Source organism: Lithobates pipiens, unplaced genomic scaffold, assembly GCF_037356315.1.
Source record: "Lithobates pipiens isolate NorthernLeopardFrog02 unplaced genomic scaffold, aLitPip1_a1.2 Scaffold_16, whole genome shotgun sequence".
Classification (NCBI taxonomy): domain Eukaryota; kingdom Metazoa; phylum Chordata; class Amphibia; order Anura; family Ranidae; genus Lithobates; species Lithobates pipiens.
The window spans coordinates 644,379,126-644,395,214 of record NW_027507748.1 but is presented as its reverse complement, the minus strand read 5'-3'; the positions used below and the strand labels follow the sequence as shown (position 1 = coordinate 644,395,214).

General features: G+C 41.8%; 1 protein-coding gene across 1 annotated transcript in view; it reads left to right on the top strand.

Annotated features, from left to right (window-relative positions):
- LOC143984036 (aquaporin-5-like) overlaps positions 1 to 15,120 on the top strand; it is a 37,761-nt gene extending 22,641 nt beyond the window's left edge. The window contains exons 3-4 of the mRNA XM_077484311.1: positions 11,080 to 11,160; positions 14,753 to 15,120. Of these exons, the coding sequence (XP_077340437.1) occupies positions 11,080 to 11,160; positions 14,753 to 14,950 (279 nt within the window). The 3' untranslated portion in view covers positions 14,951 to 15,120. The remainder of the gene's footprint in view (positions 1 to 11,079; positions 11,161 to 14,752) is intronic.
- Positions 15,121 to 16,089: the final 969 nt, after the last annotated feature.

Below are 16,089 nucleotides of genomic sequence, written 5' to 3'. Positions count from 1 at the left end.
CTACTCCTTAGCATCCCCAAGGGGATCCACAACCCGAGCGCTTCAACCATACTCTGTTGAACATGCTGGGAACCCTTCCATCAAAGAAGAAACAGCATTAGGGGATCATATCACTGCAGTAGTTCATGCCTACAATAGCACCTCAAATGACTCTATTGGATACTCTCCTTACAGACTAATGTTCGGGAGAGAAGCTCACCTACCTGTGGATCTGGTTTTCGGAACATCACTAAATCACACCTCCCAAGCTTCTTATAGGGGATATAGCGACAGAATTTAAAAGTGGCTTATGAAAAAGCCAAGGAGGCGTCTACCATCAGAGAACAAAGGAACAAGAAAAACTTTGATCTTAGAGTGAGGGTTCAGGATTTGCAACCTGGGCATCGGGTGTTGTGCAATCTAGGGGTGCCAGGAAAACATAAGGTGGCTAATCGATGGAGTTCCCAACCCTACATTGTTTGTCATTGATTACCTGGGTTCCCTGTGTATCAGATCTGGCCTGAAGGGAAGACTGGCCCTCTCAAGACTTGGCATCAAAACCATTTGCTGCCCATATCAGAGGCTGTTTGAGTACCCTCAATCCGTTGCTTAGAGACATATCAGTCTCCAATGTTGAGGCCTAGGGCCGGAAAACTTGTCTGCCCACACTCCCTGAGGAGGAAAGTGAGGATGAAGAATTAACTCTCGATTGGTTATGGGTTCCCCTTTGGAAGATAATTCCATCGTCTCTGATACGGAGGAAGAAGACCGTCAAAGGACAGATTCCCCTTTGCATGACACTGGGACATTAGATTCTCAATTACCAAAGAGAGATGAAGAGGCCAAGCTGTAACCCAGTGAAGTGTCTAGTGTGGCTGAAGCCCTCATTCCTCCTACTAGCATTGCATGGAGAAAGACAGTCCCTGAACAAGGGGTTAGAACCTGAAGTAAAACCTGAGCCCGAAGTAGAACCTGAACCAGAAGCTGGATGCAGTTTTTGGGAAACAGAAGCTGGATGCAGTTTTCTGGAAACAGAACCAGAATCACTGGAAAAAAGGTTGAGGCAAAGGATATGCCCTCCAAAAAGACTGACCTATGATACCCTTGGAGAAAATTCTGACAAACTTTTACCCACTGCTTAATGTTTCAGTCAAAAACACTTGCCTCCTTTACAGAAACTTTAGTAAGGGGTGACCTTGATCCACCTCTGACACTACTGGGCGGGTTACTAATTTGTTATTGGCCTGTCACAAAATTAATAAGATTTCTCCTGATGATGTATATGATTTGCTCTTAGAAGATCCTTTGATAGGTCAGTTATTAGCTGTTGTAACCTCTAGTTTGTTAGATGATTAATTATTCAGTTGTCATGTTGCAGTAAAGTGATCCCACAGGTTGTGGTTTGTCTTTAGGGACCAAAGACTTTCAAATGGGGGGAGGATGTAGCATAATGGACTACCACCGTAAAGTACAGTGATCCTCCAGTATTCCCATTCATTGCATGTCCCTCTAGTGCTCAGTGTTATCAACTGACATCATATTTGTGAGCCAAACAAAAGGGATTGGGATGAGTAGTCCCTCAGACTAACAATTGCTTTGAATAATTATGAGCCTGGACTACGTATCCCAGGGATCTTTGCTACCTTCAAGGAGATTGCTGGGAGTAGCTATAAAAGGAGCAAAAGCCTGCACAGAGCTCTCTTCCTCCTGGGCCTGATGTGAGACGAACCTCTCCATGCATTGAGAGAGGAGTCGCAGCCTACCACGCGGTGTACCACCTTCCAACCCATACCAGAATGGCCTAGCTCTGCCGTTTGTCAACGGAACGTCCATCCAGCACCACTTCTGTCCCCAGCCAGTCAGTGTATCAAGCTTTACATTGAAAGATCAAGACAGGGGATCTGTCGCTACACAAGTCATTCTCCGGAAGACTTCCTATTTGTCTGGTCATTGGAGTGAGGGCAATCGCCCAACCTTTACCCCCCTTTGTCACGGTTTCACTGGGAAACGTTGCACAGACATCTCTGCCCTAGGAATTCTTTGCTGAATTTATTTCAACACTGTGCTTAGACATCTTTAGCCTTCCTCACTATAAGAAACCTATTGCTTGCCACTACAGCTAATCAGATTACAGTTAATGAGCTCCTACGTACCAGTGAAGACTATCAGATCTGCAACAGGGACATAAGTGCTATTACTGATACAAGGGCCATTATACTAGTACTTAAAGAACTGATCTTTTCCTAGGATAACAGGTATAGGCTGGTCAGGTTCCATCTCCTACAGTGTGTAATTATCTTTTTAAGTGTGTATAACATACTGTTTATTTGTTAATATCTTGCATTGTGTCATTCAGGGGAATTCCTTTGCTGAGTTGGTGCTGTTGCTTAAAACTTAACAGATCTATTACCTCCCTTTGTGATAACATCCCTTTAATTGGTTCAAGTAAATATTATCAGAACATAAATACACAGCATTGTCTGATTTATTACTTTACAGTGGTACAAGGATGTCGGGACCCAGAGTGTCAGGTGGTTTGGAATGTTCACCAGGTCATGGCAGTGCAGATGAGCAGGTAATTCCAAGCCCCTTAGGGTGTCGTGCTACATAAAAAAACAGCATTAATGATGCACTTAGATCCTAAGCCCTTGTACACACGATCGGAGATTCCGACGGAATGTGTCCGATCGGAGAGTTTGGTCGGATATTCCGACTGTGTGTGGTCTGCATCGGACTGTTTCCGTCGGAATATCCGTCGGACCAAATTTTCCAACTTGCCGGAAATATTTTCCGACAAAATGCTCCGATCGGACATACTCCGATCATGTGTAGAGAATTCCGATCGGACAAAGTGCCACGCATGCTCAGATCAAATTCCTACATCAAAGCTATTGGCTACTAGCCTGAACATAGTCCCGTTGTAACGAAATAACGTCATCACGTTAAGTACGATCGGATTTTCCGTCAACTTAGTCCGACCGTGTGTATGCAACAGTTTCGGACAAGATCCGACGGACAGAATCCGACGGATTTGGTTGTCGGAATCTCCGACCGTGTGTACAAGGGCTAAGTCTTCTAGCATCCTCACTACAGAGTTGGAGGGTCCTTCTTTCACTGTCACTGTCTGGATAACGTGGACACTTCCTATTGGCTTTATCAGTAGCAGTTTCTACTTAGGATGCAGAGGGCTGAAACAGCATGAAGATGTCACAAACAAATGATGAGTCACTGTAGGCACAAACTGCAACTCTGGATCACTGGTCATCACTCACAGAAGCGGTGCAAGCAAGGGACACAGATGGGGGTATCATGTGAGTAAGAAAAAGGCTTCAGAAGGTTGGAGGAGGGAGCTATGCTTGGAGATTGGCTTTAACTTTATTTAGTTATTTATTTTAAAAGCAGCTTAGGTACCTGATGTTATCATGATACCCACCTTTTGTAATTTCCTCTGCAGTAGAACGTAGGTGACAGAAGGAACCATATATGTTTTTCACTTGTGTATTAGTTGTTTGCCTGGAGTAGGGTTTTAAACATAAAAAGGATCTCTGGGTAGAACAATAAACTATTGTACTGTACACAGTATCAGGTTATATGCCCACACTCTCTTTGTGTGAGCTTTACTGAAAGTTATTTAAAAAGCAACTCTCTATAGATGAGTTTAACCCTTAATTGCACTATCTACAATGGCTAGTAAGCCTATAACTAAACTAGAGCATTATCAACATTATCTAAACCTCATTTTCTTTCCTCCTAGTACAATACATTCAAAAACCAGGATGAATAACTTTTCACTTACTACATTTAGCACTTTGCCTTATATTCTCGCTTGTTCTTTTTTTTATAACTATCCCCAAAAGAATTTCTAATAAATTCCACTCACTACAAGATAACCTCTTTTGGGCAATCTGCCATACCGTTATCTGAACTTGGACAAAATTAAATTCATTGCTGAACTCTTACCACAATTCCTGAAATATTGGAATTGTGTAATATACTTTATCGTGTTCATGCTTTCTCATATCTATTATCTTATAACTGTGTTAAATACTAAGCAGAGATCTTAGAGCTCTGATACTAACCCCAATCACAGAATGTGTACAGGAGAGAAATAACATACAGGACATAGTTACAAAAAAAAGGTATGTATACTGCTCAAGGCGAGTGGCTCATCAGAGGCTCCGCTGCAAGATTCCCAGGTGTTGGTCTGCCTCGATAAACTTAAAAAATAATTTAGAATAGAACTGAATCACCAATTTATGGGCTACAGCAAATTCTTAAGAGCACCCTAGCCTGAATTATTGCGTTTCTTCAACAAAAGGCTTTACTTCCCAACCTCCATTTTGGAGCAGTCCTAGAGTGCCTTCCATCCAATCTTACCCATATAAATGAGTAGATGTCTCCCCAAAAATGGCAGACATTTCTCTCTTCCTCTGTAGTTCTGAGATTTTCCAGTGTTTTTTTCAGCAACTAGCAAACTGGAACAGGCTACTTACCACCACCTTCCAATATTTCAAGGTGGGCTCTGTTACAAAGTTGTAAAATCTCTGTGTGCATAAATGAATGCCTCCAGAGTTGGAAGTATTCATCATCTCATCCTAGGGTTGCTCTAAAGACCAAGTCCTTATTGTACTGGTCTGTCCAGTCACTATCAGGATTGGGTTGCTTGTGAATATTCTTTGTCCTGTTTACATATTTGTAGAGCTACCCCATTACGAGCCATAGGATGGATGGATCCTTCTGCCGCTCCCAGTGCTGACTCATCTAAACCTACTCATATATCTGTAGTATAAAGTGGGTTTATTTAAAGAATGACAAAAATACCTTTAGAAAAGAAGGATGAGTTCAAACAGTTTGGCAACATTATCAAAGATAAGCAGTAAATTCTGAGCCAAATACAAACATACTCAAACTAAAAGGTTACGTTTCTGGTCCTTCTAGGATTCAGTGGACCCTAACAATGCCTCTGGTCAATGGTCTTTCTACAGTATGCCGGTGTTGAAGGACCTGGATTCTTTGTAGGAGTGCTCTTTCTAGGATGCAGGGGTAACAAAGTTATTACCAAAGCCACTTTTCATCACATGTGACGATCCTTATCCGTACTTTGGAGGCCTGGTGAGAGATCATCCTACTCTCCCAGGCTCCTCTTTCTAGTCCAGAAGGAGAAAGACCCAGTCCTTTCCACTGGAATTCAAAAGTCTTACTCTTATGCCATGTACACATGACCGGTTTTCCACTGAAACTGTCTTGCGTCCACTCGATCGCACCAAAGTCCAATCGTCAAGAATGCGTTGATGTACAGCACGTATGACGGGACTAGAAAAAGGAAGTTCAATACCCAGTAGCCAATAGCTTCCGTCTCAGACTTGCTTCAGAGCATGCGTCATTTTTGGTCCGTCGGAACAGCATACAGATGAGAGGTTTTCCCGATAGGAATTGGTTCCGTCGGAAATATTTAGAACATGTTCTATTTCTAGGTCCGTCAGAATTTTCGAAAAAAAAAAAGTCAGATGAGGCATACACATGATCGGAATATACAATGAAAAGCTTCTGTCTGACTTTTTCTGTCGGACATTCTGTTTGTGTGTATGCGGCATTAAAAGCTCTGGTAAATGGCCATTATGGCTCTGCCCTATGTTGATGCAGTAGCTCCCCACAGACAGTATCTTTCTTTTCTGAAGTCAGCAGTCTCTTTCCTCCTGCAGCTCTGGGCACAATACTATGCAGTTTTCTTTTTCTCTCCCTGCCTCCTGGCACAGCTCAGTCCATCCATCACATAGTTCTCTCCAGCCCATAGTTCCATAAAAATGTGAACTCCCATCCTGCTGCGTGGCTTAAAGGGCCAACAGCTTTTCAATTACAGAGAAATCTGGCAAAATTCTTAATTGGTTAGATTTAGCCAGGGTTTGGCTAATATTGGCTGTATATTCAGGAGACACTCTGCATCATTGCTACAGTGTGACTGTTTCCCCTCTAGTGCCCAGTCTGGACTCTATGTCATCACATCTTGCAACCAGGGTGAATGAGAATTAAGACTGGAGCAAACCATCTTGGGACATGTAGTCCTGAAGATCCAAGTTCTATACTTAGACTGTTACGAACTACAAATCCCAGCTGGCTGGGGGCAGTAGAACAGAATGCTGGGAGAGGGTATAAAAAGCCTGCGTGGGGGCAGAATTGCGCTCTCAGGACCTAGATCTGCTAGCAGTGACTTTTCATTTGATTGTGCCAAGTTGCAGCCTTTACAACCGGGACAAATAGAGTCATCGCGAGCAGATCCTGAAGCATCCACTGTCAGCCACTTCTGGTCATTCAGCGGCAGCCTGAAAGCCACTCTCATCACATCTACGCCAGATCCAGTCGAGGTGTGGCACAGTGCGAGTGCCATCCCTTAAGCCAGACCTAGTGGGAGCCTGCCGCAGATCCTTCATGTCTCCTTTCATTACCACACACTGCTGGGATTGGTGAGCAGACACTTGCCCATCTTCCTAAAATAAAGAACACTACATGCAGAAACCGAAGTTTTGTTCACTGATGTAACCTGTAGGAGAACTCTGTGCTACACTTAGCCCTTTTACACACGGTCGGACATTCCGACAACCAAATCCGTCAGATTTTGTCTGACGGATTTTGTCCGAAACTGTTGCATACACACAGTCGGACAAAGTTGTCAGAAAATCCGATCGTACTTAACGTGCTGACGTTATTTCGTTAGGACGGGACTACGTTCAGCCTAGTAGCCAATAGCTTTGCTCTAGGAATTTGATCTGAGCATGCATGGCACTTTTTCCGATTGGAATTCTCTACACATGATCGGACAAAGTCCGATCGGATCATGTTAATTTTATAGCCCAGCTGGAAAACTTGGTCCGTCGGATATTCAGACGGAAACAGTCCGATGGAGCCCACACACTGTCGGATTATCCGACAACGCGGTCCTATCAGACATTGTCCATCGGAATGTCCGACCATGTGTACAAGGGCTTACTCTTTGCTGAGCAGCCACAGTGTTCACCCTGCTTGTCAGGACACCACAAGTATACTTCACACCAACTTGCTTGTCAGTACACTTCAAGCCCCAGACCACAACACTCCCACTACCATGCTTGACTGTAGGCAAGACACACTTGTCTTTATACTCCTCAGCTGGTTGCCGCCACACACGCTTGACACCATCTGAACCAAATAAGTTTATCTTGGTCTCATCAGACCACAGGGCATGGTTCTAGTAATTCATGCTTGTCTTCATCAAACTGTTTGCAGGCTTTCCTGTGCATTATCTTTAGATGAGGCTTCCTTCTGGGACAACAGCCATGCAGACCATTTGATGCAGTGTGCTGACAACTGATAAACAAAGTGGTGTGAGCACTGACAGACTCACCCCCCCACCCCCTTAAACTTCTGCAGTAATGCTGGCCACACTCATACGTCTATTTCCCAAAAGCAACCTCTGGATATGACGCTGAGCATGTGCACTCAACTTTGGTCGATCATGGCGAGGCCTGTTCTGAATGTAACCTGTCCTGTTAAACCGCTGTATGGTCTTGGCCACAGTGCTCCAGCTCAGTTTCAGGGACTTGACAATCTTCTTATAGCCTAGGCCATCTTTATGTAGAGCAACAATTCTTTTTTTCAGATCCTCAGAGTTCTTTGCCATGAATTGCCATGTTGAACATCCAGTGAGCAGTATGAAAGAGTGAGAGAGAGTGAGATTGATAACACCGAATTTACCACACTTGCTCTCCATTCACATCTGAGATCTTGTAAAACTAACGAGTTACATGACACCGGGGAAAGAAAATTGCTAATCGGGCCCAATTTGGACATTTTCCCTTAGGGGTGTACTCACTTTTGTTGCCAGCAGTTTAGACATTAATGGCTGTATATTGAGTTATTTTAAGGGGACAGCAATTATACACTGTTATACAAGCTGTACACTCACTACTTTACATTGCAGCAAAGTGTAATTTCTTCAGTGTTGTCACATAAAAAGATATAGTAAAATATTTACAAAAATGTGAGGGGTGTACTCACTTTTTTGAGATATTATATATATATATATATATATATATATATATATATATATATATATATATATATGTAATATTACATATGTTCATGATATCAACAATTACTGATTTTTAAAGGAAAAGCATTTTTGGTTATACTTCACCTATAGATCACAGGAGTGCAGGCTCTAAAAAATCCTGACCATATGGTTGGCATCCACCTAGAAGCCTAGATCAGCAACTGGCTTAGCCTCTCAGTGATCTACTGCTCTGCCCCTCCAGTGAGTGCTGGAGGGGCAGAGCAGAGAGATGGAGACTGACAGTCACAGCTCTCTGCTCAGAGTGGAGGGGAAGAAATGAGCTATCAACCGTGTTTGATCGCTCAGTTCGCACTACAGAGCCAGCGGGGACAGAAGCAGCATCAGATCAATGCTGCATCCACCTAGGTGAGTAGAAATGTTTTTTAATAATACCAGAATTACAATATTTACAGTGCCTTGAAAAAGTATTTATACCCTTTGAAATTGTACACATTTTTATCAAGTTACAACAAAAAACGTAACTGTATTTTATTGGGATTTTATGTGATAGACCAACACAAAGTGGCACATAATTTTCTGTACTTCTCACTTGATCACTTTCAGGTGCTTTAGTAAATAAACCCATACTATGCAATATTTGGATTTTAGCTTAGAAGTTCACATCTATTAGCATGGACATTTGATAAAGGAATGAAATAACTCTCAAAAGCCACTGATTTGACTGAATATACAGGTCTTTACACAACATGTCAAATAAGTTTGTCATCTGAGCAGAAGAAACCCTGTGGGAAAGGAAATTATTTGCATGTCAGATCTTATGTGAAACATCCATTAACTTTTACAACCTATCATCATTTACGTAAAATGCTCCATAATTCTTACTTACTATCAACATTTTCATTTTAATGCATACTAATATATTTTAGGCTGATGAATAGCTGAAAACTTTAAGATTTCTAAGTGGGCAACATAAAAGCTGATAGCTTATTGATTTGCCTGGTTTCCTACTAGTTTGAAAGCAGTAGTTAGTAAGAGACACCCTGCAGCTTTAAATGTTATGACTCCCTGTATGCTTTGCGATCCTTGTGTACCATGGGAAAAACGTATTTATTAAGTGACTTACAACAAATTAAAATGTGTACAGAGTCAGACCAAATAGGAGAAGTGAAGAGAGATGGGGTAATTTTCCTGACAAATGTATGAAAATATTAGCTGTCACTGTTGCAAGTACCAACTGGCTAGGTCAACAGAAACCCAATTTTGCAAAAATAAGCCTAGGTGTATACAGTACAAAAGCTATACATGTTAGATGGTCTTTTGGACTGTAGCTTCTGAATAATGATTCTAAATTTATTTTAAAGTGGTTGCAAACCCGTTACAACCACTTTAAACTACAGGCAAGCCTTTTAATTAGGCTTGCCTGTAGCTGCACTGGATATCTCCTAAACCTGCATGGTTTAGGAGATAACCCTGTATTTGCATGTGCCGACGTCATTCGGCACATGCGCACTTAAGCCAACTGAATCAATGGCAGTGCGTGACGTTGCTTTAGTTGTACTGTGCCGTTTGCAGTGGCTTCCTCATGCATGCGCAGGAGTGACATCATCGCGGCTCCGGCCAATCCCATCGCCGGGGCGGTGATACCCGGAAAGTAAGCCCAGGGCGACATGTCGGCGGCCTGAGGGGGAGACGAGGATGGCTGCAGGGGATTCATTCTCAGGTAAGTAATTCATGATAAGCTAGTATGCTATGCATACTAGCTCATTATGCCTTTTGTGTTTTTATTTATTTTTTTGCAGGTGGATTTACTTCCTCTTTAAAGGATGGCAAAGAGTAATGAAGTGCAGTGAGTGAGTGTTTTATCTCTAGGACAGGCACAGCTGTAGGCTGATGCAGTCTGTACTCCCCAGTGCAGGTGGTGCTCGACCTAAGCGGCAATTTAGAAGGGGAATGAAGTTGTGAGGAACTTGGCTTCTCTATCACTTCCTGTGGCCACAAGGAGACATCTGTCTGATTGTTAGCTGGTGCCCCATGTGACTCCAAAGGCCATTTTGGGGCAGGCAGGGTCCATTTAAGGCTCAGACTCTGGGGTTTGGTACACTTTATGTGCCAAACCTGGCTAGTGTAGGAACAGGTTCTCTTTTTGGCAGGGACAGTAGTTAGAGGAAGATTTGGTATAGAAAGATGAGTAGGGACAGTGCAGGGCCTATGTCTACCATGCTCCAGGAAGCCTTGACTTTTAAGTGTGTAACGGCCCTGACGCATTTTGCTCCTCATTGCAGATGTTGTCGGCATGATCAAGTCTTCAGACTGCTGTCACAGTTCCTAAGTGGCCCCCGAAAGGGTATGCCTACCTGCTGAGCCTGATTAAGTTGTGTTGAACCTTTCTACAATATAACGCTATTGCCTAACTTGAACTCAGTGTGTTCACTGCCCACCACAACAAATTGTACCTTGCTGGTAGATTGGTGCAGAGGGACATATGTATTTCTGCATCTGGGAGTAACAAGTGTTGGCTTACAGCCTTGAGCAGCAGCTTGTACAAATCAATGATACACTGACAGACATACAGGGACATGTGAGCGTCCCTGATCGCAGATTGTCTCCTTCCAGGGCATGGGCCCTTCTTTGCAGAATCTTTGCAGAATAAAGGTGGAAATAAAGGAAAAATAGCCTTGAAATGAAGAAAACAAATGCAACCACAAAATTGAAAGATTGGTAAGCTGCAGTATATTACATTTCTTTTCTTGGGTTTGGATACACTTTAAGGATTGTAGAACATGAATATGTAATGAGCAGACCTGTCTCCAAATTCACATTTATTAACTGAGGTGTAAATAGTAACAGATTTTAAAACATGATAACATATTATCACATCCATTTCAAGTGACCTTGGGTTCTCCATAACCTGTAAAATAGCACTTAGCTTGTGGTCTTCCATCTTGTTATTCACATTATGACTAATATGTTTTTAATTGAAAATATGGCATGGTGTGTCTCCAGGGTCACTTATATTATGATATGTATTATATATTTTTTCCTTTTGGATCTAGATTTATTTCACTGGCTGCTCTATGAATCCAGCACGCTCCTTCGGACCAGCACTGATAGTGGGAAACTTCACCTCACACTGGGTAAGGTGTCATTGATCCAAAGATGTTAAAAATATAGGATTATGTTCAGAGTGTTTGAATTGCAGGCAAATGAGCAACAAGATAATATTTTCTGCTTTGATCATAGCTTTCAGTGCAGTACGCAGCATGGGTTTTGCCACACGAGAAAATGTCCTACATTTTAGAGACTTGAGATGCCCCTATTGGGGTCAAGTTATATGTAGTGCAAGGGGTGCTGATTTATATCCCAGTTTGTTTAGCAACTTGTGCAGCGGCAGCCAGACAAACAGCAACATCCACTCCTCTGGCTCAGTAAACAGTTGGGTTGCCTTTTTTTTAAGTTTATTGCAGATAAACTTGAATGGGTCTTAGGGAAGCTGTGAGATACTCAAGTACACCAAGCAAGAATGACAAAAATTACACCATAAGTAGTGTTCCAGGCCAGGTAAGCCTTAATGCTAGTGAGAGGTTAATAGCAGTTATTAGAAACCTTCTCCCGAGTCTGTACTCAGTGTCCTTGGTACTTGGATGTCTCTCTCCAGACTCAGGTAGACAGTCTCCTCAGTAAAGCTTTCAGACTGGATCCTCAATGAAACCCCTCTTTTAGCTTGCAAAGAACTTGCAGCAGAATAGCACTCTGCCCCCTCACAGCTAGCAGAATGTTCAGCTGTATTGCCTAGAACCTCTCTTCCTGGAGAAGAACAGGGTTGCCTTAGGCTCCAAACTATTTATGCACTCCCCCATCCATCTTCTGGGCACCCTACCCCAGGGATTGACTGGAACTACATAAATACTCAGAGTGCTTATTTGACTCTTCCAACCCATTATATTCTAGAAGCCTCAATAAAACAGGGGGAAACATTCAAACCTGAAGCCTACTCAACCTAGAACAGCCCAAAGCAATCACAAGCTGCCCTTCTGATTACAGGGAAGCCACAAGAACTCAATTTACCTACCTTAGATAGCCACCTATATAGGAAGGTGGTGCATATAGGAATAAGCAAAGCTGCTGGATACCTAATTTCTACATATTTGACCATGCATGTTTATGGCTAAATTCCCCAAAGGTTGGACTAATCATGCAGCAGCCTCACTTTTTGTCTGATAGCCTGATTTTAGGTGTTTAGACAGCTACATTGAGGTAGAGAAGGTCTCCTTCGCTATTCAGTAAAAGTAAGTCTTAATTGGTAAGAGGGTGCTGCATACACTGTTAGAGTCAAACCTTACTCCTAAAAAAATGTATTAAAAAAGAGGGGGGATAGTGTTGCGCAACTTGCGCTCCCAGTGAAAGCCACTCATTGAGTGGTATGTGCAAAACTATAAGGAATAGGTCATATCGAAAGTGCCAATGTGCTAATATATATTAAAGAAAGAAAGAAAGATGATAACCAATGTGTAAATCACTATTCAATAGGTGAACATAAGGATAATGAGTCATTACATCAGTAATGTATCAATAATACACATACAATTTATGCATAATAATACTAGCATACATACGTGAATGAATAAAGGAGTGTGTAAAGCTAATAATAGTCCAAAATAATTAAAATTAGTAGAAAATAAATAAAAATAGTGACAACGTGAACAAATAATAAAAAAAAAGATGACAATACATGTCCGTAAACCCACGGTAGTGAACCATAAATCGATCACAATCCAAAGTGCAGAGTACAGGTAAAGTGCTCCAATAAGACAGGCAGTGATCACGGCAACCAGGTGGCAAATATTTCAAAGAATTGGTGATCCTTCGGTGCCCAAAGCACCCAAATAAACACATAACAATTACCTTACTGCTGTAAGGCAAACAGCATGTCGATAGTAATGGGTAGCAGTACGGTAAGGATGCCTCTAATGAACCGACTCCTGTTGCTTATTTGAAATGGGTCACATAGGTCACTAGTGGTGCTCACAAAAGAGTAATAGAGCCTACTATGGTGTAGTATTTCCCATAAGATGATTTATTTAAAATAACATCAAAACTACTCACAATATACCAAAGGAATTTCACAGTGTATCAACAAACGAGCATCACGCTCGTACAAAGACGTCACTTCCGGTGTCCGTGTGCTGTCCTACGCGTTACATCACTGTCACGTGACTTCAACGGGGAAGTCACTGACAGCACATTGGCACTTTCGATATGACCTATTCCTTATAGTTTTGCACATACCACTCAATGAGTGGCTTTCACTGGGAGCACAACACTATCCCCCCTCTTTTTTTGACAGCTATATTGTTGCTGGCTTCACATCAGGTAGGCAACATTGATGGCACCCACAACAGCAACAGTCAGAACATCTGCTACATCTGCTCTTAGCCTCAAATGCATAATATGGCTTCATAAGAACAGTAAGACCCCTTTCACACTGGAGGTGATTTCCAGGCACTACAGCGTTAAAAATAGCCCTTGAAAAAAGCCTCAGCTGCAAACCCAGTGGGAAAGACTAAGTGCTTTCACACTAGGACGCTGCGCTGGCAGGGCTTCACAAAAAGCCCTGCCAGCAGCTTCTTTGCAGCGGTGGTGGAGCGGTGAATACACCGCTCCTCCACTGCTCTTGCCCATTGAAAACAATGGGGCAGCATCGCCATACCTCCGGCAAAGCGCCGCTGCATTGGCGTTCTGCGGGCGGATTTGACCCCTTTGCAGCTGCTGGGGGGGGGGGGTTAAAACAGCCCCACTAGCGGCCGAATAGCGCTGCTAAAATGACGGTAACGTGGTGCTAAAAATAGCACCGCTTTACCACTGACTCCCGTGTGAAAGGGGTCTAAGAAATGTTTCCTATTCATAAACTGCATACATCTATTAGAACATTTCTGTGTTTAAAGTGCCAGTCTACCTAAAATAATGTTGTAGTTAGGTAGAAGCTTGAAGGCTGAGTAAGCCCATGACTTTTCATAGGTCTTGGATATTACAACAGAGAAAAGGGGAGGATGGTAGGCACAAAGGCAGAGTCCCTCTGAGAAACTAGCAAATACAATGATAAAAATAATAATAATAAGTCCAAACAAAGGTCCATCACTAGGACAAGCTGATCCAGGAGTTGAAGCAGACTCTGAAGTAAATGGAAGATTAAAACAATGGAAGAAGCGCCTCTAAGTGCAGTAGGTTCAATACATTTAACAGAGAGATCCCCCTGCTATAATTCTCAATTCTGTTACATCTTCATTTATGTTTTGGGTGTTCCCAACCACCTTTGTGTTCTTTACCTCCTGTTGCATTATCCATAATAATACACTATATTTAATAAAATGAACAAGGAGCGAAAGAACCCCTCATACTGGCCACAGTGGACACGCAGACAAAAAACACTCAAGTACAGATATATGTGATATAGGTGATATATGAAACTGTCAGATGGTTAAATTGACTTTCAACTACCAAGATCTGAAATATCAGCTTTGAGTGGACTGACCTTTTAATGTTGCCAGGTGCAATGTGTGTATATGTTCAAACAGGTAAGACATCAGATGTATGTGAATACACATTTAAAATTTGTTCAACTCTGTAAACGCTAAAACCAATGGTGACTTTATAGCAAAAAGTTGCACAGGATGTTTTAGTATTTTTTTTTAACAGTTTACATTTTTAATCAAACAAAATTTTTGACAGATCTTCTGGATTGGACCTATGGTGGGAGCCATACTTGCATCATTGATCTACAACTATGTGCTATGTCCCCAAGAGCAAACCTTCCGTGAGAAACTAGCAATTCTATTAGGGAAAATGCCATCCATTGAAGTAGAAGAAGATTGGGAAGAAAGACAGGAACAGCCTCGGAGAAAGTCAATGGAACTTCAGAACTTGTAACCTCTTGTGAAATTCAGTCATAGAAAAAAAAACTTTACTATGTGTAAATTTACATTGTTCAAATGTACCCTGAAGGGAAAGTTTTATGATGTCTAATGATAATTTCACATATCACTGAAAAGAACTTGTATAGTAGGTTGGATTTTAGATAAAAAAAGAACTGGTATGAAGTGTTTCTTACATTTATCTCTCCTTCATTCTTGTTTACTAAGCACCAAGAATGGATAACCTCTACCTCCAATCTTTAAATGTTTCTGGATCTTTCAGTGTTGTGAAATGGAAGATCCCCTCTTCCTGCAGGTCCTAGAAAATCTCAGTTAATAACTATGTCAGGACAAAGATCCTACACAGGGCTCCTAATATTGTTTTCTAGGAGGCCGAATAAGGTGATTGGTGATTCTCCATATAGTTAAGAGGAGTGCCCACCTTTTATGAAATTTCTACTTTTATTGGGAAATCCTCATTATTACAGGAAGCTCTTCCCATAATAAGACATATTCATTATATGCTCAAGTCTACTAATCACCCTAAGCACCTCCCAACTTTCTCCAGGACCAGAAAGGAAAGTCTAGTGTAATTTAATAGGTTAATGGGTACTGCATACATTATGATGACTATTACTGCATTAAGAGCATGTAAGATAAAAATAGGGTTAGATCAGTAGATCCTGTAGGCAGATAATTTTTGTTTTCCAAAGCAGAATTTCTTTACTAGGATCATCACACAGGACTCTTTTTTTTTTATTGAAAAGTTCATTTAAACTTGTGTTATGCCATGTATACACAAGCTCTTTTTCCATCGGAATAAACTCGGAAGGTTTCTCCAACCCAATTCCGATGGAATTCCGCTAAAGCTGTCTTGCAACACATGGTCACACCAAAGTCTGACCGTCAAGAGCGCGGTGACATACACCCCATACGTCCGGATTAAAAAAAGGAAGTTCAATAGCCAGTAGTCAATAGCTTCCGTTTTGCACTTGCTTCAGAGCATGCATTGTTTTTGGTAAGTCGGAACAGCATGCAGACGAATGGTTTTCCCAATAGAAATTGGTTCTGTCGGAAAAATTTAGAACAAGCTCTCTTTCTAGGTCCATCAGAATTTTCAACATAAAAATTACGATGGGGCATACACACGATCAG